The sequence below is a fragment of the Zootermopsis nevadensis genome, unplaced genomic scaffold (assembly GCF_977971745.1).
Source record: "Zootermopsis nevadensis isolate Lab colony 2312 unplaced genomic scaffold, Znev_1.0 Znev_ptg000002l, whole genome shotgun sequence".
NCBI lineage: Eukaryota > Metazoa > Arthropoda > Insecta > Blattodea > Termopsidae > Zootermopsis > Zootermopsis nevadensis.
Window position 1 is genome coordinate 14,065,882 of NW_028259134.1, and position 26,355 is coordinate 14,092,236.

Genomic DNA, 26,355 nt, shown 5'->3' on the forward strand with positions numbered 1-26,355 from the left:
CTCTCGTCAATTCCGGCCTTGCCGCACTGCTATCGATTACGTAGGTTTAGAGCCTGCCACCCGCCTTCCTTTCTGAAATACGAGGGCGTCATTCCCTTTTCAATTTTATAATCTCAACATTTAAAAAAGAGAGAGAGAGGTGAGAGTATTTTTAGAGAACATGTCAGGGTTCTCATTTGGAAAGTGGATTCGAGGGTTGGGGGTTTTAGTATGACGGTACTATGTATTTTTTTTTTGCGTCGTGGAATTCGCAGAATCGGCTATGGTAATTTTTATTGCGTTCTGTGAATATTGGTAGCTTTAAAATTGATGGGCAATGTACTTTTTTATTATAAAAATTGAGAACCGATGGAACGGAAATAATTCACCGCGCAGAATACTTTTTTTCTCGTGAAAGATTTTTTTAGGGTTGGTTATCATCAGGAAAAAATGTGGCTTCGGAAATGAATGTAAGCGTTAGAGAAAATGTAGGACGGACTCCAATGTTAGCAATACTTTTGGTTCACCCCAAAATTTTAGACGTTAACGATTGAATGTGGTAGGACCCTGTCCAGTGAAAAATATATGTTACTGATACTGGACACATCGTTACAGTGCTGTCACATAACTGACTAGCAGTCACGACTAGAGTGTAGACTTCTGCCTCGCGACTAGTAGATACAATAGTGTGAAGTAAAAAGATCTCCGAAATGAATATTGGTGGGCGTCTCTAGTATTGAAGTCAGATTGCCATCATTACCTAACAGAGCCATTTTTGAAACGTTCGTGGTTTCTCGGTGGGTAAAGAATTCTGAATATTTATCGCCTTCTTCATAAGACACACATCGAATGCTGTTGTGAGCTTGTTAATGCAGTTCACACGTACGCGACCAACTTCTCTAAGACACGTTTCAACGTAACCCTTCTCCGAACTTTGCATATGAGTGATTAGGACTCTTGCTTCGTTTTCCATAGGTACCAGGTTCAAATCTTAGATCGGCTATCGTGACTTAGTCTGTGTCTGTACAAGCATATGCCGGGATAGTACTTAAAATTAGACCACGACCGCCTTCCTAAATTTTCATGAACCTGGCATTTCACCCAGTCGTTGCCAGAGAGACTCTGTGGTTTACTTATTTTGCTAGACAGCATTAACCGACTAATAATTTAACATATATTTTGTTTTCTTTGAAGTATTAGGAATATGTGCGTGCGTTCACACACACACAAAGAGGAATGGTATTTGTAGGTCTGAAGGTCGGTGAGTCAGGACAGTGCAATGTGAATATATTTATTTGTTCTAATTAATGGTTACATGGAATTAACGCATAGTTAAAAGTCTCGTCTTTCTTTACGTCTGCATCTGATTAAACGCAGGTTTCTGAGTAGTAGGTTTGATTCGAATCGGTTCAGTATTACTCCTACGAGGTGCGATCGGAAAGTTTCAAGACTGTGTCAATAGAGGGCGAACCGGATGTAGTACGAGCTTCTGCCGCTAGGGAGTGCGGCCTACATTCATAGTGAATCAGTGTGCCAGCCGGCATCATCGAATTAGCATTTGTTTCTTAGTTACGGGCGTTCTGGTAGTGCATTACACCGACCCTCCTGCGATTTCGGAATGGCGTGTGCATCAAATTTTGCCAAAGACTCGCCAAAACGGCTACGGAAACCTATGAAATGCTAAAGCAAGCATTTGGGGAGTCCGCAATGGGTCGTGCACCAACTTTTGTGTGGCATTCACGTTTTAAAAATGGCCGAACCTCTGTCGATGATGACGAGCGTTCTGGACGACCATCTTCGAGCACAACGCCCGAAAATGTTACGAAGATCGACGTCGTACCATCAACGACTTGTGCGACTTTGTTGGGATAGGCTATGGGACCTGTCAGCTGATTCTAAAGGAAGAACTCCACATGCGACGCATCTCAGCCAAGTTTGTGCCAAGGCTCCTGTCTGAGGACCAGAAGCAGAATCGACTTCTCGTTTGTCATGAGCTCAAAGATCTTGCAAGAACCGACCCCAACTTCCTTTCTAAGCTCCGTGTGACTTCTTCCTCTTCCCAAAGATGAAAATTCAGCTAAAGGGAAGGAGATTTGAGACGATAGAAGAGATTCAGGCAGAATCGCAGATGGTGCTTGACAGGCTGACAAAGAAAGATTTCCAGGGATGCTTCCAGGCTTGGCAGCGGCGCTGGGATCGTTATGTTCACTCCCAGGGGAACTACTTCGAGGGTGATAGATGAATTTAATACCTGAGATAAGTGTACGGGTTTTTATACGCGCAGTCTTGAAACTTTCCGATCGCACCTCGTACTTTACACAAATTCAAGTCGAATTGTATCAATTTTCCGAGGTGGTGGGACTCTGAACATGAAGTTTTGTGCATATTTTTATTGTCTTTGACTTTTATTTGAAGTATTTTTGGGACGCGTTAAATATTAAACAAGTTGGGTCTGAAAGGAAACGGTTGTTTTCCGACCATGCCGTGTGCAGTGCTTATAATGTAATTAACTTTTAACAGTATGTTATTTGAAGTAAATGAACAAGGCTAATGAAGTGGGCAAAATTGCGGAGACTATATTTGCCAGAGAAAAATTAATTTAAAGATGATTTTCTATGGCGTTCTTCCGTGTGAAAGAGTTTAAGTTATAGTTTACTTGAGCCCATCTGTAGGCCCAAAAACGAACAGGTTAGCAAAGCGTTGTATCAACTGCTCGCGTCGAATGTAAGCCGTATAACTAAGTATTCTTACTGATTATGTAATGATTCTTCTTAGTTACGTCTGGATAGCACCGCCAAATTATAGTTTTTCTTCTCGGGATGTTAGCTCTCGTCATGGGGACAGAGATGGTCCTGAAAGGTCGGCGATTTTTAAACAACATTCTCGGCTTCTTTAATACGTTTGCTGTTACCGTTCTCATTCCCGCCCTTCGTCAAAACTCTCTTCTAGATATGCTGCTGTTAAGAATCATCTAATTGAATATTTACAGGCTACAAGGGAACTTGCCCAGGAATATCGTATTTAATTTTAAGGAAATAATTTGGGAGCCTCGTAATTCGTAATGAGTTACGAGTGTGTACCTGTCATTACCTTGTTATTCTTGTTTTATTTAACAGAGTGTATACAGTAAAATGAATCGATTCTGAAGGATTCTGACGATGGTTTAATGCAGTCTCGAATGTTGTTGTTGTTGTTTTTTTTATACTTCCATTAATTTCGCTGTATTGTTTTGCTTGCAGTATTACGAGATGTCATATGGCCTCAACGTGGAGATGCACAAACAGGTAAGAATAGCGTACATGCACGGTGTAAGTAGCCTGTAGCATTGTCTGTTCCACCGCGGGTAAGGTACAGACCCACCATGTCATGGGTACTCAATTTTTTTCCAGTTCTAGGGCTACATTCACCATTCTTGTGGACTTGCGGATTGCTTATTTGTAAGTGGGAATAGTTGTTTACAAACTCTCAAGAATTGGGCGGATTATTTCAAACATTTTCACATGTGATTCAATAATTTTTCTTAACACAATCACAGTAAGTTATTTCACTTTACTTTTGCTTTACTAATTTTTCAGTGCTACTTTTGTTGTTGTTGTATTCGTATGCATCGCTCCAAATGTTCAGTAAGACACGACCCAGTTTTTGGTTTGACTTTCTTAAACGGATCGGTTTCTCACAGGGCCACGTTGTCTGGCACCAGGTAACTGTTTCCCGTTATATGTGCTACAGATAATGTACACGGGGCACACAAAACATCGACGGACCGCGAGTTGAAAAAACCCCAGTACAAACTGTCTTCTGTCATGGGTACGTATTTTAGACTATTCTGTAGGAAGCTTCACAACTTTGAAAAGCTTTTGTCTCTATTAATGTAACTTTTACCTTTGACTTTTTAGGGATTAAGCCGCAAGGAATGTTGAAGGCTTTCAAGCGTTTAGACAAACTTTGCAGTTGTATCATCAGGTTGAAAGTTTGGGTGGGGGTGAAGGCAGTGGATGGTGAGTAGGGGGTGATGGACTTACTTGGACGAATAGGGGAACGTGTTACTGTCCAATACATCACGTACCTCGAAAACCCGAGGAGAATAATTTGCCAATTTCAGTGGTCATGGCGGTCTCTTACTTTGAACGAACACCGGAGACCGCTGAGAAGAATATTCGAACTTGTAGGAGGTAAAATAGCAGAATAATGGTGTAAACCACGTAATGAAGTTGTTTATATTAGTCTTAAGTGAGTGCAAAATGAACTGTGGGTCGGAAGGTAGCTGGAGATGCATAAGAAATAGCACCGATTAGACTGCGAGTAGGTGGGATGATATTAAAATAGATCTTAGGAAATAGCTTGTGGAGATTCGAACTGAATTGAAATGACCTTGGGTAGAGTTACGGAACTCTGGGATCTGTAATTATACCAGTATTTCTTAACCAGCTGATAAGTTTGCCTGCTGAATAATGAAATTACTTTCCTGGACAGCATGCATCCTGGTCTTATTCAGCAAGTTTTGCTACGTCACGTGAGAGCCTCAAATTCCCGTATCTGTTCCCGTCTCAGATGTTTTAGTAATGCCGATTGTCTTGGATGTTTTTAGTATAGCTTAATCGGTGGAATAACTCAAGCGCGCATCCTTCTGCGCCTTGACGTTTGACAAGAAACGGCATCCACAGATTTTCTATTAGTCTCAGAGATACAAAATTTGCGAGGGAAGTATCTAGGTTATAGGAGGATTTTCTAACACCAGTTCTTTTTTCGTAATTCAGCCGTTGACGGTGCAACTACGGATTCATGGGATTTGCACAATGGAAGTTTTCATTTAAGTTTGTTCTCCTGTTTTCCCTTTCGAGATGATTTTATTGGGCCCAATTATTATCGTAACATTTTCCGGAAGATGTAACAGAATCCCGTTTAATTCCGGCGTAAAGGTGCCGGAATTTGATCGAAAATACAAGCAACACATGTTAACCAAGAATATCCTTCCTTGGTCTGTATCTGTGAGAACTGGAAACAAACCGGAGATACTTGGCTGCCAGCAAGTTAAGTTTTCTAGCTCTTTGCAACTTGTATTTGGAAGCCGCCTCGTATTAAGCGACATGGACGCAGTCTTGCCAACGTCTTTCTTCCCACTACTCCCTTCCCTTTCCTTCCGTTAAATTTAAAGCCGACCTCACGACAACGTGTTCGATCGTATTTCTTGGATTGCATCCTCAAATCGCGCAAAGGGTTTAAATATTATTAGACTTCTTTTCATTGTGTGCTATCATTGTATTTCCCCGTCTCCGTTACCCCCGGGAAAAAAAACGAAAAGGTAATCGAGAATTGTTCTGATTTTACCAGTTGTTTTATGATAGTATCATCCCGTTTGAACCCGTGACCTAGGTGGAATTGTGTTCTCTGTCGGGTCGTTAAACTAGATGGGCGTGTCAGTAAAAGTGCACGACTGGCATTAACCAATTTGTGGAATGTTGTAGAATACTTATAACTGAGGTGGGAATACGCGAGCTTGAAATGATCATTGCATGTGGGAAGGTTTGAGGTTTTCTTACGGCAAAACAACACGTTATGGCGGCAGATATATTGGACGTGGTAGTATAGATTTCACGCATTGTAAACTTTGGCGCTAAGGCCTGCTCAGGATGTGTATTGCCCAGCAAACAGTATCATACTGACATCCTGTTAGTCCAGATCCGGGAATGAAGGCCTGCCTCTAAATTGCTGTTCTCGTTGCGTACCTCGCTTCCCGCCCGCCTTACCAATGTGAACTGCGCATGTCACATGCCTCTCCTTGTTCACCATCTCTGTTTATTTCTTTCCCATACACATCTTCAACAGAGTATACTTGTAGGTGGCGGTGTTTGGTCAGATTTTCGCTTCGACTCCTGTAGCTATTCGATAGGATACTGGATGGACATTGGAGTCCACTGGGACGTGTTGTTCGTCCGTGGATAAAGGAGGCCTACATATCCACCCCGGCCCACTAGCCTTTAAGTCATTCACTTCACTGACTGAGCTGTCCCACCAGATTCATATGCCCTGCCTGCATTTGTTACGAGTGCTTTTGAATCAGCGTTCCGCGGCACACCCTGGTTTTTCAAAGACATGCCACAGAACGTCTCCTCAAAAGAGGGCACAAAACTACGCGTGGCTATAAATGTGTGTGCTCTATAAGAGCGCAGGCGCATGGAAGCAAAACATGTTGGATAAAACTGTCGCTGAAGAAAGATAAGAATTGCCTTTTTTACTGGGGCGTGTGAATATACAGTTTCTTATGAGAACTGCCGGCGCACCTGAAACAATGTGGCGGCACAGCGGTTGCTGAACGCTGTTTGAAAGACGTGCTAGCAGGTATTTTATGGTCGAACGTATAAATGCGTTATTATAGGGTTGCACGTATACTATTCGAATACTAGGCTCGTGCTTAAGAACTATTGTTCATTCACCTTTGTGTCGTCTTAGTAATTTCGTAACAACCGCCTCCTGTTTGGTTTCTTACTACATGTTTTCCAATTTGGTATGTTATTGAAGTCTTTCTCATGTAGGATGTGTCACTTATTTATATTAATGTACAATAGTATTTATTTTTCTGTCGCGTACGATTTATTTTATTTCTTTTCACTCTTATTACACGTAATCAGTCTGGCATATTACCTGAAATTCATTTCTGCTGTTTTATAAATATTTTACATTTGGTCTGTGTATTAATTTATTTATAGTTTGAGCCAAAATGTTGACGTAACATATTTCGATTTTATTAATATTTAATGAAACGGATAAAATAATTCAGTTCCACGCTTAAATTAGGGATCACCTTGTCAGAAAAATTCAAGTATCAATATTGGAGTGGTTAGCATTTTTTCATACTCTATAGGTCGCGGGTGTGAATTTCGTTCAGGAGTATTATCCTTTGTATTTATCGTGATCTTTCTCCGTCGATCCAAACGTGCCAGAATAATGCTTGGAACAACCCACGACCGCTTCCTTTCACATCTTCCCGAACGCTCGTGTTATTTGAATTGTTTCATCATTTGGGCGCGCTCTGTTTTAAAGTAGGAAGCACTGTTTACGTGCTGTATGTCTCTCGTGTACAATGTGTGCTGTGGGTTCGGGAATATTCAGTATTGTATTTACAGTTTTTGTAGAAGAGTATTACCAGCACATAATACATTACATGCAAGCAATATGGTCCGTATTATATAAAAAATGCTTACAGTGTTTCAACAGTACCGACCCTTCGGTTCTAATTTATTTTAGGCTCAGTTTTTAAAACATGTTTTACAGAGGACGTCACTGTAGTGAACATGTTTTCTGATGTGGGTCATTTTAGTTGATTAATTTTCTTCCTATGCTCTGAGAGTGCCAAGTGTATTATGGGAAAAGTGTCGTGTTTAAAACCTCAAAGCACTCCGTCGTTGGTGCGACCCATTGTGAACAAACACCAGCTGCTTCGTAGATTATCAGAGTTAAAGTATTAACTAACAGAATTGTTTCATGATTGAAGGGTGAATAAATAGCCTGTTGAATGTCAGTGCTCTTAACCCACCAAATTTAGTGGAGCGTTCTTTCATAATATTGTACTCCGTACTTGTTTTCTTAAAGAAGTTACATCTGCAGTGTTTGGTGATTACAAACAATATCCTTCTCCATTTTAAACTCAGAACTCATAATTTGTCTCTTTCCCAAAGGATTTCCTGTTGCACTTGTATGTTTCATTTCTTTTATTCTTTCCTTAAGTCCTGCCTATTTCATACAACTTAACTTAATCGTCGTAGTATTAGCTAATAAAATTATTTTAATTTGTCTTGGTGGCATCTATATTGCGGTGTAAGTATACAATGGAAAAGCGTCTTAGTCTTTATAGTTCTGAGCTTCTTTGTATTGAGTTAAGTTCCTTTTACAGGATGTTTCATTCAGAACGCACCTTAACAACAGCAGTATTTGTAAGCTTTGATGACGTCAATAAAACAAGACAGAAGAGTTGTGTTTTTTAATAATTATTTTTTAGGAAGAACTAACAGAACAGCTTTACAGCAAATGCGAAAATGTCCACCACCTTCTCGAAGACAGTACGCAAGAGTACGTTATTGGGTTTGCATTAAACCATAGTCTGATTGTAATCCTGTCATTTAATATGTGAGGTATTAATCGCCCTGCTGACAGCTGTGCAAATTAATACCTTCCAGAAAATGATCTTTATATACAGGTATATATTTTGGACGTTTTAAAGTTTTACAGATTTAGGAAGGGTGGTTGAAACGTAATTGACGAAACTGTACTTTAAGACTGTCAATAGCACTGACTGGCATGACCTTATTTGTGAGGCTGCGCATTCCTAGTGGGAAACACCAGTCCATGAAACTTATTCGCAGGGAGCACGTAAAATACTTTTTCATGAAAATGGGTTTATTTCCTGCTGATGGAGGCAGCAGGGATCTCTGAAATGTTGCTAAACTTCTGCCAGACTACGCGGTGCTACGACCCAGAAGACAACCATCATAGATATATGCAGTTCTTACACAAAAAAGAAAGCCTGCTGTATAGGCTCTAATATCCTGGTTCGCCTCTTGACCATGACACGGCGCCAGTAGTCGTCCCCCCTCCCCGGGGGGGCGGGGGGCAGCGGTGGCATCGATTTTTTGAGTCCAAGCTAATCTGAAATCCTGTCCCCGCGCTTGCTTCGTCCTTCTGTCCACTTCACCCCCTCCCCATACCTAAGGCACATCCGCGCGTGATCCTCCCATGCCTCACCCACCGACAGTGAGGTAAACAGAACCGACAAAACACTTTTCTGTTTCTCGCTATCCTTTCTTTCCGTCTCTTTCCTCTTCGTTTCCGTGCCTCACCAGGATTCCTAGTGCCTCAGGCCCGCTGTTATTAGTTGGGCTTTATGGACAAGGGTTCGGAAGGAATGCTATGTTGTGTATGATTTTTTTCCCTTCAGACTTCGGCAGTAGGACATACTCGCTGGACGTGTCCTGTTGCTGCCTCCCTTTGGGTTTCTTTCTTTTTTTACCTTGTGTTTTCGGCAGAAAAAAAATAAAATGAATTCTGTAAAATGAGGTAGTAAATCCAATACATTCCTTACTGCAGCTTTTGAAGACAGCGGGACCAGAAGGGATGATTCCATTTTAATTTATTCAAGGGAATTGTCATCACCAGTTTTCGCCCACAGACTTGTGAGTGAGGGTGATTGTGTGATACTAAACTTCAATTAAAAGTAACCAAGGTAATGACGTTTAGTTGAGAGAATCTTGTTGTAGCATAGAATCTGACTAATAATCATATTCTGTCACGGGTCATGTATTACGGGAAATATTCGGACCCAGGAATTTTAAACTAAATTCGAACGGACCTCTACGCTTCATCCCCTATATCCTCACTAGGTTTCTTAAGAAGTTTGTTCTGAGGCTGGAATAAAATAATTGTTATTACATCCATTCTGATTTTTTGAAATGGGCCCTTCGGATTAATGTTCCCCATACCAGAAGACGGAAAAGATCCTGTCCGTCAAACGTTTCGTTTTACGTATTTTATCTTGAAACTGTTTACACATCGTCATCAGAAACATTTAGAAATTTGTTACAAGTAGAATAGTAAATTAATTAACTTCCTTCTTCGTCATAATAAAATCCGAATGTCAGCACTCGATATTATCCAATTGAGATCGTTAAGTGTATTTCTCAGATATATGTAGGCGTAAACTGAACTTAAGTACTCAGCCTTATCACTTTCTCGTATCGAGAGAAAATGTCCTCAAAGGCGACAATGTTGGTACTTAAAATATCCAGAAATCTGCCTGTGTTTCTGCACGTAGCTAAAAGCTGTTGGCGCACTGCTCGTGCTGAAAGAAATTCCTTGCTTGCTTTATAGGCACAGAAATAACCAGCAGTGCCTATGATGAAATGGCAATTAATTTTTCCCTTGCAAGCATTTGGATCCCATCTTTTAAAAACTCAAAAATTAAATCATAATTACGTAAACTACTAAGCTGTAAACTGTATAATAACACAAACCGGCAAATTTTGTTTCTTTTCATTGATAATAACAAAAATAACAGTAAAACCAGTATTGCCGGCAAGATGAAAATGCCATGATGATGATAATGATGATGATACATTTATCGGAAAGGTTACCTGTACTTGAGACCGCCTGCCTGACAAACCGTCAGCAAAGAAATCTCTTTTTTGTCTAATATTCCCCCACTTCTGCATGTGGTCTGTGGCAAACTGCCAGGCCATCCGACCGTAATGTCGCGGTATAGGCGTCTGGCATATACAGATAAAAGTTACGTGGAATTATTATCTTTTTTTTTTTCGATTGGCTGCGTCGTGAATGTTCCCTCCGCCTGGAATTCAGTGTCCTCACATCCAGGACTTCATAGATTCGTTAGATTGCTCCCAAAAATGACGCAGTTTTTCGAGCACCTGTAAACTGAATAAGTCGTTGGACTTACACTTTAACCTTCGGTATCTACGAGGTGCGATCGGAAAGTTTCAAGACTGTGTCAATAGCGGGCGAACCGGATGTAGTACGAGCTTCTGCTTTTAGAGGGTGCGGCCTACATTCATAGTGAATCAGTGTGCCAGCCGGCATCATCGAATTAGCATTTGTTTCTTAGTTACGGGAGTTTTGGTAGTGCATTACACCGACCCTCCTGCGATTTCGGAATGGCGTGTGCATCAAATTTTGCCAAAGACTCGCCAAAACGGCTACGGAAACCTATGAAATGCTAAAGCAAGCATTTGGGGAGTCCGCAATGGGTCGTGCACCAACTTTTGTGTGGCATTCACGTTTTAAAAATGGCCGAACCTCTGTCGATGATGACGAGCGTTCTGGAAGACCATCTTCGAGCACAACGCCCGAAAATGTTACGAAGATTCGGCAGGCCATTCACGAAGATCGACGTCGTACCATCAACGACTTGTGCGACATTGTTGGGATAGGCTATGGGACCTGTCAGCTGATTCTAAAGGACGGAAGCGGCCGTCAAAGTGGCGCAACCACAACTGGCTGCTGCATCATGACAACGCGCCAGCGCACACCGCCCTCAAAGTTCGGCAGTTTTTGGCCTCAAACACCATGGTCGTCATCGCGCACCCTCCTTAGCTCCGTGTGACTTCTTCCTCTTCCCAAAGATGAAAATTCAGCTAAAGGGAAGGAGATTTGAGACGATAGAAGAGATTCAGGCAGAATCGCAGATGGTGCTTGACAGGCTGACAAAGAAAGATTTCCAGGGATGCTTCCAGGCTTGGCAGCGGCGCTGGGATCGTTGTGTTCACTCCCAGGGGAACTACTTCGAGGGTGATGGATGAATTTAATACCTGAGATAAGTGTACGGGATTTTATAGGCGCAGTCTAGAAACTTTCCGATCGCACCTCGTATATATGTTAAAATTAACTCTTCTTTAAACCTCGTAAACCCGAAACTCGTCCATACGTCAAAGAAACCAAACATTTTCTGTTACCGAATGACCCTTCCGTATAGATGTATTTACGTCAAAAATGAAAAACGTGTAATAAATATAAAATATGTAATGAATAACAATAATTACGCTGTAATACAAACTAAAACAAAACCCACTAATAGAATAGTAATTATATAATAATAATAATTGTTATTATTTAGAAGTGTTTGCCAACACCAAGAAGCCAGTGACAAGCAAACACCGATAAATACATACACAAACAAAACAACAACAACAACAATAATGAAGTAATATGTCTAGTCGTCGGTGGGAGGTTAATCCTGAAATGGGCCTTAAAGAAACAGGGTGCAAGGGTCGTTGACATTCTAATGAATATTGGAGCTGCAAAAGGGCGAATATTTATTTTTAAGGACTCCGATACATGTATCTATTAACGATGTGCCAGTACTGTGTAGGTTCTTAAGGGAAAACGTTTCTCATTGATACAAGTAACCCAGTGTATTGTTATGGAGTAGTGAAATCCTGTGAAATTAGACAAAACTGCGCGTATATTCGGTTTCGCTTATCGGCGTGAATTTGGACCCAAATCGCTGTTCTAATTTTATTAGGAAACTTGGCACTATCTGCTCCGTGTTAAATGTCTTCTGTATCTCTGATTCTTTTGCTTGTCAGGACAGCTGAGATCTTTCGCCTATTGTAGTTTGGGCTCACCCTACGAGGAATTGGGGGCGGGGGAGGGGGTTGCATTTATATTTGTACGTACCTGCGGGCGTCTGTGGGCCATGTTTTCTCTTTACCAACAGGATAGATCGGCTTCAGAACATTCATCTGTTTCTCTGATGTCCGAGATATGTTTTTATGTCTTTTATTTGAACTCTTTTATTAATATCTCTATAGTTTGTTTTTCTGTGCACATGGACTGGAATTAATACACTTTTAAAGAATTTCGTGCTTTGTTTTTGTTTAAGTAGTGGTTGAAATCTGTAGTTGCGATGCAGAAATATGTGAGTACGAGAGTTTTATGAATATTTTTCTCTCTATCTGTTAAGGTCAGTATCGTTTGTATTTGACGAGCCGCGTGAAACAGCCCTCCTTCCTTGTTCATAAGTTCCCACCAATTATCCGATTCTGACCCAGTTACGCCCTTTTTACACCCCCACACCTTGTTTTAAGGCCCATTTTTATATTAATTATTCTTTATTATACACAGTGGCACAGTATTACACGGTCAGTACAAAACATTTTTTGGTCGCATGTGACCTGCTGGTTGGAAAACCGCTGATTTAACCGAAATTAACTTTATCCATTTTTCTGAGCACCATGCCATGTGAATGTGTCGGGCGTTCTAGGCTACCAGCAAGATGGAAGTGAGATCTTAACTCTTCTACAAATTTTTAGAGCCTTTTTAAGTGAAACGCGTAATGAGTTGGTTGGTGTCTTGGTTTCTTAGTTAAAGGGCCAGGTATGGTATTTTGCGAAGACAAAAAACTTATTAGCACATGAAGATGAATTCATCGCCCTGATGACGGAGGCAGTATGACCTCAGAAACGTTGGCAAACATCGACCAGACTACACAGCGCAACAACCCAGAAGACAGAAATCTTCATACTCTGATGACGGAGGCAGTATGACCTCTGAAACGTTGGTAAACATCTACCAGACTACACAGCGCAACAACCCAGAAGACAGAAATCTTCATACTCTGATGACGGAGGCAGTATGACCTCTGAAACGTTGGTAAACATCGACCAGACTACACAGCGCGACAACCCAGAAGACAGAAATCTTCATACTCATCGCCCTGATGACGGAGGCAGTATGACCTCTGAAACGTTGGTAAACATCTACCAGACTACACAGCGCAACAACCCAGAAGACAGAAATCTTCATACTCTGATGACGGAGGCAGTATGACCTCTGAAACGTTGGTAAACATCTACCAGACTACACAGCGCAACAACCCAGAAGAAAGAAATCTTCATACACACCGCTGTGAAATCTTGCTTATTAGCACATCACGCTAACATTCATAATATTTCATAGTTACTGTTTCGTAGTGTTGTAAGTGTGGTCATCTCGGTAAGTCAGTGATGTGAAAGAACTTTCATGGTATAAGTGTTTAAAATAGTAGGTTCATATCCTTGTATGTATTCTTAGTTGTTTGAACAGGTACGGTATTTTGAATATTTATCCGCGGGAATCGATCAGCAGACCACTGGATCGAGTCGTTGATGTCATTGTCGTAGTAAACCTCCGAATTTGACCCGGGCTCTTTGTCAACCTGAGGTTAATAATATGTCATCTGCAAGTCCGTCGAGCTCAGGGGATTTCCTGCGGGACAGCGAATGACAAGTATAAGTGGTGATGGGAAGAAGGGGGGGGCATTTATGGTTGGGTCTGTACACTGCGTTGCGGGAATATTTCAGTTCGCACTGAGTCGCGAAAGGGGACAAAAATTCGTGTCCGTGAAACATGTTAGGTCTGACAGAACGGGATAAATATGTCATCGGTCCCGCTTGACCCGACGTGGAAAACAATGTCTTTAATGATTCCTAGGGTAAGTGGCGGTTGTGGGGGAATAGCGGAAAAACTGCCGCCACAGTACGTATCGCTGTGTTCTGTAGCTGTATATTCCCAAACCCCCTTTCCTAAAACACGTACTAGCGACTTTGTGAACGCTGACGTGGAAAACACAGAGTACACTCTTCAATAATTCTGGAAATGTACATGTCATGGATCGTGAATTTTACGGGGTAGTGGGTTATGTTATGTCATTTGAATTCTCAAGTACTAACCCACCAACCCGCCCCAAACCCTCATTCGATTCTCTTGCCCTCCTCTTTTTTCGTGTAGATGGGGTAGGAATAATTAGAAATTATTTACAGCGCCAAGTATTAACAGTTTGCAAACAGTATGAGTTGTGTCTGTAGGCCTGTATATAATAAATGATGTACATTTAGAGGGAATCCTGAAATAGTGGGCCTTTATCTTCTTCGTCTCAAACTGCCCCCCTCCCCCCCAATCTTCCAAAACCTCCACGCCAATTTCTTTTCAGAATATTTTCTGATTATAAGAGCGGGCATTTGTAACAAATTATTAGTCATTTATCTTTTTTTAGCATTGTGGTAATGTCCATCTCGTATTCCATAACACTCTAATGGTGGTCATTTTTCATTAGATGATAAATCACACACACACACACACACACACACACACACACATATATATATATATATATATATATATATGTCATTCAGACAAGACCAGTAAAACATTGCAATGCTTCTTACATTTTCATTCTTCTCTTATAATACTCCTTACACCTTTATTGTTATTTTAGAAACGTTTAAATATGCCTTGATTACGATGTTTTAGTATTTTACGTTTCTGTGTTTTTTGTTATTAATAACATTCCTTTTCTTTACTTAGGTATGGGCTCCTTCTATACCACGGTATGTAACATATTAGATGTCCTTTTATTGTGTTGGATGTTTCTCTCGTACAGACTCAGAAATAAACACGCAGGCAAAAATTACTTCTTTTGAGTACCTTATCGACATCTGCCTTGATGTATAAGGACATGAAGCTAAGTCTAGCATGCTTGATTCTGTAATTTCGAGTACATTGCCAGATACGAGACAGGGTTCGTAAAGTGAGGGGGGGGGGGTCATGCAATTTTGGTGCGTTAGGGCAGGGAAGTGACACAACACTTACTCATTCCCACTCTGCCAGGTAGTTTGACGCATCGCCTACATTATCGCCATTTCATATATCACGGCTTGTAGTGTAGAATCGACATAGCGCTTCGGATCGATACAACAGGTTGTCTTACAACTGCTTTCCACATTGGAATAAACATACTTTTTTTGTATCCTGTTTTATGGCTAAAACTAATGTGGAGTTAAATGTCTTACTCTGCTTTCTTTGGTTAGTTTTAAATTGTGCATTAAAGTCTGCTCTTCCCGGACTCTTCAGGTAGTTTCAGACGCTCTTGATACAGATACTTAATTCTGGAAGAAAATACTAAAAGTATTATTTCACTCATCATAACTTATAAATTCATAATATTAAAAATATATTATAAATTCATGCACGTTTATGCTGTGCAGTACACTCGCATAGAACTATACACATTTCAGTTTCGTTCATTTGTAGATACGTTTCTATGAGCACAGCACGAAATAACATTATATTAACTTAAGTGTTCAACGAGACTTATCTTGTTCTTCATTTGAGTGTCCCCATTGAACAGTTTTCGTGCTTTAAGTGTAATTGCCTGTTGATGAGATTTGCTTACTCACCGCTCTGATGATGAAGGCAGCAAGAACATCTGAAATGTCGGTAAACTTTTACCAAACTACGTGGCGTAACATTCCAGAAGACAATCGTCTGTGTTGGTTTTCTCCTGATAAAGACAGGTGTGCGCTTAATTAGTTTTGAATTGGTTTTGGTAATCATCTCGCTGTAACCCGAATATCGACAGTTATATCTCAGACACACTGGAATTTTCTCCGTCAACCCTGCCAGTCTTCTTGGTGCCGTACTTGAGTCATTAATTGTAATGACAAGTTTTCATTTGGTGTAAATAAGACTCTTAGAGGGAGAGGATCTTTATGATAGCATAAGTAGAGGCACAGAGAATTTCTGGTTATCGCACAAAATTAACATCAAGAAGTTACAGAGTTTCATCGCTACTAGTAATACACCAACTTAACATACTTGAAATTCATATATTAACGTTTTGAAACCTGAAACTCATCTAAATAACGTCTAAAGATTCAATTCCAATCGCAAAGAAGATACGTCTTCATTTTAAACATCTATCGGTTAATGCTGTTTAAGGAAATAATCGCGGTATATTAGGCCGTCTGAGAATTATTCGAAACCCGTAAGTACACTGTCGGCAAAGTGCAAGAGTTACTGATTGTTTTAATGGTGAATCGTTGAAGGTAACATATTGTGTGAAGAGTGGATCACAGCCTCGACCGGAAATATGATGTAGAGTCTCTACTTATTTTAGGCCGTAACTGTCTCAGACTTAGAGAGATTCATACACAAGTCTATTGCTGCTTGTGTTTTGGCAATTTTCATGATCTACGCCAGCGAGTCTGTTGAACTCGCCTCCCAACGTTCGTTTATACTGGTCTGCTTAACAGATCTGCAGAAGAAGTTGCCGCCCCAGTAAGGCGGATCTGTATCGGCGTAGAATGGTGTCTGATCCAATGAAAGGTGCGCCATTCTTATTTTACGAGCTTATCTTAAAGGAAGTCGAGGATGTTTTCATCGAACGCTTGTTGAGACATCTGTTCCCTTAACCACAAATAACTCGTAATTTTACAGTATAAAATCTAAGACTCTGTGAACTGTCCAAATGTATTTTATGCGAGGAGGAAGCACTATTTATTTATGTAAGTACACCAGCCCCTCATTTTATGAACGTTCGATTAACAAATTCTCGCATTATGGCCTTCGTAAACCGCCGGTGTACGTAATGAATATTTTTTATGCAACGAAAAACGTCGAGACGAACTTCAGAACATGTCAACTCAGCATGTGATATTACCCATCGATGTTAAATAGCGTCGCAACTGTTTCTGTCTTAACTTTTCGTCTATTTTCCTTTGCATTGTATGTATTTCTTTCAAAAACATTTCCGATGAACTTAAAAATTTGGCTATTTAGTTTCGCTGTCTGTTCGCAATACCTCGAAAACCATTGAAGGAATTTAATGAAATCTGATATTGACTAGTTTCATCATTGTCTACACGTACCAGTTTTAGTTAAAATATGAGAATAATAGGCATTGTGCATGACCTAAATGTTTCTGCGCGTGGAAGTGACCTTGAAACCACGTTGAGGGGAATCAGCGGCATTGGCGCCATACACTCCGCTGATGCATAGGTCACTGGCCGACACTCAGGCCTTTTTCAAAGGTCAGAGGCCATGATTTGACGGAAGGAATAGCTTCCCATTACTATTTCTGTATCCCGAGGCTACTTAGCCCGCGAGAGAGCACTTAACGAAGTAAAAGTATAGAGACATCAACAAAGCAAGCGGGCCAGAATTGTTACGCTGTTTACTTTCGTAGCTCGTTTTGATTATGTTTCAGTTTCATTAATGTGTGCTGTAAAATTGTGAACCAGGATATCTCAGATTGTGTGATGGCTGGTTACGGACTGGAGTACCGAGGTTCAGTTCACGGAAGAGACAGACTTTTTTCTCTCTTTGCTCCCGCCTTCAGGCCGGCTCTGGGGCACACCCAGGCTCCCCTCCAGTGGGTTCTCTTTCCGAGGGTAATACGCCCGGAGCGGGAAGCTGATCACTCTTTTCCAGTAACGCCAGAATTAAAAGTGCGTGCAGCTCTACCTGCGCTCCCCCATACGTCTCCCTCCAGGGCGTGGTAGCCTGTTTTTGTTTTGATCCCATGTGGCCTGCACTGAAACTGGAAGAATATCATTTTGATTATTGTCGATCTCGTAATTCGACTGCAACCGCTACTTTATATGGAGCTTTTCCGAACGAAAGGATTTCTTTGCTCATCGTACAAAGTGTTAGCAGCGATTATTAAATATATATCACATCGTGATCTACAACTTTTGTAAGAAACATTTTCAGTGTGGTATACTCTGCTGAAATTTTCGGTAAATAATTTACGATTGTGCAGTGTGCTGTCAACTATAGAGACATTTGCTTAGGTCTGTGTAATAAATGATTATCTATTATTCGAGATAATGGATATCAAATATGTCAGATTTATGAATGATATTCGTAACCCAACTCTTTATAATAACACTGCGTCTTGTTTTAAATCTCTGTGATAATCGACCTGGTCACTGAGCTGGGTTGCTAGGCATATGGCCAACCGCATGGTTGAGAGCCCTTTGCCGCCGGCCAGTCTGGGCAGATGAAGCCATCGTATGCTAAACGAGAACTAAATATAACGTAACAAGGTGTGGGTCACATCGTCCAATAAAAATTCGTAATTAATTAACAAACCTGGCCTTTATTTGTCAGGGGCTTTCCTTCTTGATGTTTCTTTCTGATGTAGGCCTGCTTCACAGTTGTCATTATACTTGAGATGTTTGCTGCTTTATTTTGGATGCTTAAGAAAGGAGAACTTAGGTTAACATGCCGGATAGCATAAAAATGATTTAATACAGTTGTTCGGATATGTAAGTTAGAACTTTAAGAAATTATACTATGGCATTTTTATAAAGTCACTTTGCAGAAAGAAGGAGAAACAGGACAACAAAGAAACGAAATGTGGGCGCTCTCTGTAGGCCTACCGGGGAATCATTTTTGGTCAGAGAAGAGCCTGACTGCTGGTGTAATTATTTTTATTTGTTTTTACCAAGCACTTTGCGCGGAGTGAAATTATAAAGGACCCCGAAGCGAATATTAGGACAGCCTCACTTGACATTTATTTATGAGTTCTGCAGTTATTCCAGTCCATTGCTGTCTTGCCTTGTATGTTCCATTTTAATTCACCAAGACTAGTGTTCATTCGGTTTTGTAGCCAAATCACATTGAATACGACTACTTTTCCTTGTTTCGTTAATTTATTTATTTTTCGTCATTTTCGTTTTTTCAGTTTTCTTCCGTTTATTTCTTTATATTCTCTCTTATTTATCTCGTTTCTCTCTTTTCTGTGTATTTCCTTGCTGTCTTGGGGCAAGATGGATGATATTCACTATTCTTCTAGTATCATCTGTGCAGAAGTACTTCGGAGGCTAACAGCACGATAAAACATGTTGAATATTTTATTGTAAACAGGATATATTTTAAAATTATTTCAAAACTTGTACTTACGGGTTACAAATTCCCAAAAACTTTGATATGAAAAACTTTAAAGTTTGCTTTCTTCTTTAAACGTATATATTAAAACAATACAACTTACGGTGTACGGTATTTAATATTTAAACATTAAAGTAAATATTAATAAGTGTCAGAAAAATATCAGGCCAAATGTTAGTGGTTGTTTTATTTTTCTTGTAACTTACTGAATGACGAAACTTTTACACTTGGATAAGCGGTATCGTGGGATCACTCTGTCCCCTTGTGAACTTTGAACTACTTTAACACAGGGAGTACGTTACTTTTACGTATACTAGTTAATTAAACACTGACATGAATGTGCAGGGAATGTAATACCTGTAGCATGACTCATCATTATTGAATAGGAGCTGAGACGGTGAGGGAGGGGTTATATTGACCTCGTGATTACAGTTGGGGGTTAACAGAATAATGTTTAAATGCCATAAAACTTTATTTGGAGTCAGGTCTCTGTTAAATAAATTTAGCATTTGGAAGAAATACGGTATATAGCGAAAATTGTAGTGTGAAACATTGCTTGGGTAGGAATGAAGACATTACGTCGGTATGTTGCGAATCGGTGGGGACGTCGTGAGGCGTGTTAAAGGTCTATTTCTGGACAAAGAACAAGGAAAGTGGTAGAGGTCGTGGATTTATGTGTAGGGAAGTCTAAGTCTTGGGCAGGCTCGTACCACCTCGCCGTCTTGTATACATAGAGTAGTGAAGACTTCAACTTAAGGTAAAGCTGCTGGAACGTGACACTGTTAGGAGTGTGTAAAGCATCAACCTTGGCTCTGAATTGAAGTGAGTGGTTAGTTTCACATTTCAGCGTCTCTATCCATGAGGAAAGATTCCGGGGCGAGTTCGGTTGAAATCATTGTGAGAGTGTTATTGGCAAGTCCTGCTAGGCCGGCCATTGCCCGAAACGCGATAGCGTTTCTGCTTCGTATTTGGGAGGTCAGACATTTGAGTCTCTTCCCGAAGACCAACTGTCGTGACTAGTTTTTTTCCGCGGTTTCCATTAGCATGTGCCCGATCGGGCGTTGCGGTTGATGCAACTGAACTCTGCGCGTCGCACGAGACGTCGTAGGGCGCAAGGAATGTATTCCCGCCAGCAGTAGATTTAATGGCCTCATTACATGAACATCGCCGGCTAGCATGGTGTGGGACTGTTTTGTGTCGGCGGGCGGGAGAAGAGAGCTACGCTGAAGCATCCTGTGGCCCTGCACAGATGTGCGAGAGTCGAAATGTATCTTCTTGGGTCAGAAAATGTTATGTTATGTGGTATAATACTGCAGATCTAGTTGTGTGCGTATATTTTTGTAATAAAATATTCTCTGCAAGATTTTTTATGTAGGAATTTAGTATATGATTATCACCTATCGCCGGAGATTTGCTAGTTCATCAGCCCCAGAAGCTCTGGTTATTGTGCATTGTTCCGCCATTACCAACGTCATCTTTGCCTTCTCTGAAACAGCATTCATATACCTGAAAACGGTTGTATGCTTAATGGGTGATACTGGCGCGTTTGTGGTGCGACTGGAAATGGAATTGGCCTGCAGTAGTGGCACCTAACCGCGCAAGACGTCATCGATTGCTCCATATACCTTTTCATGTTGGCCTCCTCGTATGTTGTGTCTGTTCCATAACTTGTTTCTGGGAATTTCTCTTTTTGTGTCCTCGCCCGGTATCATTACTTGGAAAGAATGAGAATTTGTGCTTCATGTCCATTCTTCTTCTTTCGAGCATAGTCCTTCGCTACAAGTTCACGAAGGTTGAAGTATAAGTTTCTAGCATTTATTGTAACCACGAGGTTCATCATCGTGTTTACAACAGCCCACCACAGAACCCTATCCTGACAGTTGAATCTAATCCACATCCTCATTCTTTTCATATGGGCAATCCAGCAGACAGCCATTTTCATATTCGCCTACGCGAGAACCTGAAGTCTCAACACATTATTACCTGAAGATTTCTGTCTTCTGGGTTGTTGCGCTGTGTAGTCTGGTAGATGTTTATAACGTTTCAGAGGTCATACTGCCTCCGTCATCGCCCTGATGACGGAGGCAGTATGACCTCTGAAACGTTGGTAAACATCGACCAGTCTACACAGCGCAACAATCCAGAAGACAGAAATCTTCATACTCACCGCTGTGAAAACCTCAAATCTTACATTATTACCTGTGGCTCGAATTCAGTTACAATCTTTTAAGTTTCGATTTGTTTCCAGCAGACGTGGTTGAGTCTGAGTACTCTTGTTTTATCTTATTATCTTATAGCTTAGTCGGGAATTGGCCTGTTTAGTGCATTAAGCATATACTGGGCTATAATACCGACCATTAAATGTACCATGAAGCCTTCATAATGCTTTTAAGGAGGTTTTCTTGCAACACCTATTAAGCAGACTCAGTTATAGTAATTCTCGATGTAATTAGCAGCTTCGAAATCTGTAAAATGTAGTTGCGTATCAGAAGCACAAACACACATGTTACTCCTTCGTTCATTTACTTTGAAAAGCAAACAGCCCTTTTTTATTTAAAAGGTTTTTTGTAATGAAAAAAAAATAACTTTGCTGACCATATAAAGTAGTACCGGGAATTTAATCCGCTTTACGCATCACTCTTCTTGTTTCTCGAAACTTACATTATAGGTTTTGGCTAAAGGAAATTTCATTATTCACTAGGATCGTTATTTGAAGCCGTACTTTTAAATGTTACGTCACATTAATGGGATACATGTGAAAATGAAACACTGTGTGATGGAAGTCGCCGTTAGTGGTTCGTGTTTGAAGCAGTAACATTTGGATATAATAAAAAGAAACAAGATTGAACTTTCATAAAAATAACGTACGTGTACGGTTGTATATTTGTGAGCTGCTAAAACAGTATTCATAAGCACTGGAAAGTAAGGGATGAAGTAACTGAATACTTTATCCGTTATACAGGGAATAATGCTACGCAGAGCGAAGTGTGTCGGGTAGTAATGAACAGTGGTACCTCACGAGGATGTAGACTGTACCAGGCAAGTATTAAAATAATATTTCGTGCTATTTTAGGATTTGGAAAGCTGTAAGTGCTGGAGAATAGGGTGCCGAGAGGAAGTAATGAGAGGAGGGTAGCAAACACTGTGCTGAAGAACTTTATCCTCGGTCACTGCTCTCCTCGCAGGATGAGACCAAATTTCACACACGTGTAATGCGGCAGGCAAATTTAGCACATTTTTACATTTAGGTTAAATGGCTATCGTGAATGTAAAATGTCGTTGGTTTAGGAAATGGATGTCTGGAAACGGACTGAATTGTATCTCGTGTAAGAGGTAAATTTTCCGCTATGGTAACACCGTCTTTCCCCCAACCCTCAGACGATTTTGAAGACGAGATTTTTATAGCTTAGTACATTTGAAAAATCTGAAAATATTTTCCGGTAAATCTCGCATTTTCTTTTGTTGGCGTATCACTTAAAAAGAAGTGACGTTGTCTTGTTGAAACAGCTCTGGGGTGTAGTTTCTTGTTCTTGCTTGGACGATGTGAAGAAGGGTAAGGTAAGAGTATAATGGAGGGTGAGTAGGGACTTCATTTACTTAATTTGAGCCAGAAAGAAATGAAGTGCAAAGAAAAGTTAGGATAACCTTAAAAGAGCAGCCATGTGTTTTCATTGCTGGTCCATCAGGGTGTAGCTAGTTCTTGAAGATTTTAGCGGTAGTAGTACTTCGGTTATTTGTGGTACATTTGTACTTGTCTGTTGTGAAACACACAAAAATCGTATGATGGATAGAAAAATGTTAGTTCCTCAGCGTCACGTCGTCGTCGTCATCATCATTATGAATTGTCGACTAGTAATAGTTATTAGAAAGTCAAGAAACAGATAAGACGTTGAATGTTACTTGACAGGAAGTTGTCGTAATCTAAGTAAGGTTGTCATGGCTTTTAGTCTGAAGATGGCTGTCTTCTGGGTTGTTGCGCCGTGTAGTCTGATAGAAGTTTTCCGACGTTTCAGAGGTCATTATCAGGGTTCGTCGCAAACTCCTCTGAAGCGTTGGTATACTTCTACCACATTATGTGGCGCAACAACCCAGAAGACAATATTCAGAATGAAAAGGGGTTTTTCTGTATTCTTGTGTCAACGTTGAGGACTTGTGAAAGTGCGAAGGAATGGCTGTGCCATCTTTCTGACAATTAGTTTGTGTTGCACGATGGTAGTGTGGTAACTTCTTTACGTGCGGGCGTTTTTCAGCCAGTTCATGAAACGTGCAGATCCAAGTCGTTCTGTCTTGGCCTTTGTCTCAGATACATAATTTTGTAGGACAGGATGATTTGCTTGCATCCAGATCAGTCGCAAAGTCGGTCACCGCTCTGAACCGAGCCAGATAATCTTCGCAGTATTATCTGATAACATTTCAGGAAATAAGTGTTCTCTCGGCTTCCGTGCAAGAATTTGAAAATATTTATAGCCGAAAATTGCGTAAATAGGAACTGCTATGAATCACCTGGCAGATTGTGTGTACAAAAAAGTGTTGAAGACTGTAATCGATTACCTCTTAGCTGTATAACGCACTTGTTTGTTTTATTACGCGCTTCTTTATTGTCTTCACACCCTGGTCATGATTTATTAACATTTTTTGTTAGCATTGAACATTATGAAGCTTTTAACCATAAAAACACTTCCTCTTCCGCTCCAGCCCTTATTTTTTACCTTTATTACCACTTATTATAAGCCACCCTTCCTTTTTGTGTTTTGATACTACATGCACTAATGTCGGTTATATTTCTAATTCCCTGCCCATTTGTTTTCTCCCCCTGTCTGCTGGTGAGCAGTCTTCTTCCTCGGAATCTCTCACATATAATCGATAGCTCGCTCGGAAATCCCCGCTATCACATGATGAGTTACGCCGAATTCTTCTTTTTCGTAGGAACCTATAAATGAAAGCCGGGGCAGAAAAAGTACAGAGTCTAAATGAAAAACAATTACTGGTAGAATTGTACCTTTAATTAAAAGCAGGTAATGCGTTCGCCTCGCCATTCAGTATTTTATAGATCGGCTGTAAATGGCTGGACTCAATTGAGGGAGTATGAATTTGAAATTCTTATTTCGTTAAAATAAGAATTTCCGTAGGTATTTCGGACAATACGATATTGCGACTAGGAGCAAAATATTTTTTTAAAAACTTTTAAAATTGGTAATATAGGGCCTCATTAAGAGCCGATATTTACAGCTAAAATCCACCCCTTCCACGTAATGTGTTGAGAACAAAAGTTTATTCATCATGAAACAATTTGGTTTCAGCAGGACTGTGTGATGGTTGAAGTTGCCCGCATTTGTTGTCAACAATACGTGTATGTTGTGATTTGTTTGTGGTTATTGAACGACGCTTTCCGTAGCGTCGATTGCTTGTGTGATTAATGAATGGATTAGGATATAAAAGGAAGCATTCGTGACGTAGTTGTAAGGTCGCCCTGATGACGGAGGCAGCATGACCTCTGAAACGTTGGTGGCCATCTACCAGACTACATGGCGCAACAACCCAGAAGACAGAAATCTTCATACTCATCGCTGTGAAAACCTCAGATCCTACACAGTTGTAAGGTGCTATCCCGGCATTTGCATGTAGGGACTGAGGAAAACCATAAAGTGCCTGTGTCAAAATTACCGGTTTCTGATCCCCCCGGGGCCATTCCTCAATAAAGAACGCCTTGTGAGACTATGGAACATGTTGTAACGCACATGGGATAACAATTATCTCTGAAAAACTTATAAAAATAATTCCAGTGCCGTTTAATTACTTTTAATTAGCAATTAGTTTTTACAAAGTGCGTATCCACAACATAAAAAATACGTTGTGATCCTCTGGAGAAAGGGAATAATTGTTTACCCTGCACATATGAGGGAATTATTTTATTGCTCGGAAACTACGTAAGGTGTGACTCCTGTATTGGATTTGTATTATAGTGCATTATGAAGACTCCACAATTTCTTGTATGCAGTAGTTTATTTCATATTCTCCCCTCGTAACTTATCTAAGGTTTTCTTTTATCGGTGAATCAAAGAATCTGTAAATTGGTTGCTTGAGATTGTTACACGGATTTTGGGTGACAGAAACTGCCGGCAGCTTATAAGTGAGCAATCGACCCCATTTGTAACATAAGTACTTCTATTAAGCGATCCATTATTTTATTTGTATTTTATATGCGTTGTTTCCACAGAGGCCACAAAGTGAATGAATAATGAGGAGTGTCTTTCCACGTATATTATCTCCAACCCTGGTAGATTTGTATTCGTTAATAATTGTCATAATATTTCAGTTTTTCTTTCTGGACCTAGTGACACGGTATTTGCGTACAATGACTGAGGAACGTCGAATGGTATTATTACAAATTTTGAATCTTGATGAGGATGGGAGCGGTAGTGCCCATGTAAGCTGCTGTCGCGGTACTTGCTTGGAGGAACTGAGGAAAATCTCGAAACTCGGGCTAGTGATTCGAACTGCATACCTCCGGACGCGTCATCGTTCCAACCTGCCCTCTGTTGCAGCTTTTGGACAGTTGTGTTTCAAGTTCACCTGACCTGGTCTGTACCACATGATCCCACACTGCAGAGAAGGAAAAGATGGGTTGGGCTGCGTTGGTTAGGTTAAGAGGTATTGAGCTGGTGCCCACTGCCTTTGTGAGGTATGTGATAAGCTTGTGTGGTCAAAGCTGACCTTTCTCGAGAGTTCGGCTCTTTCCTTGTTTCTCTACCATTTGTTTTCTGTCTTGTTCTATCATCAGATTCTCGAATTAAGGATTTTTTTGTACCGTAAAAAGTAAAAGAGAAACTAAATATGCCTGTAGAGTTGAGGTTTTCACGGAGGTGAGTTCTGTGACAGCTGCCTTGTGGGTTGTAGCGCCGTGTAGTCTGGTAGAAGTTTTCCAGCGTGTCAGATGTCCTTGCTGCCTCCATCATCAGGGCGACTACACGGCGCTACAACCGTCTTCTAAATATACCTGTTACTGTGGTGCGTTTATGTCATTGGTCAGATGGTCTTGCTTTCTCTATGTTGTGGCTGTATTTATGGAGGGAGGTCGAGGGTTCAAGCTCCCCTCCCTATATTATGTTTGGGGCGAAAACTGCAGGCCTTACCTGCTTTAATCTGAAGTTGCTAGTAGTGCCG

At 40.6% G+C, this 26,355-nt stretch overlaps 1 protein-coding gene across 6 annotated transcripts in view; it reads left to right on the forward strand.

Annotated features, from left to right (window-relative positions):
• The window catches only part of LOC110836620 (protein groucho-like), a 166,001-nt gene that overhangs the window by 87,405 nt on the left and 52,241 nt on the right, over positions 1-26,355 (forward strand). For all 6 annotated transcript variants that reach the window (XM_087350319.1, XM_022078017.2, XM_022078021.2 and 3 more), the window contains one exon: positions 3,219-3,263. In XM_087350319.1, coding sequence (XP_087206445.1) covers positions 3,219-3,263 — 45 coding nt within the window. The remainder of the gene's footprint in view (positions 1-3,218; positions 3,264-26,355) is intronic.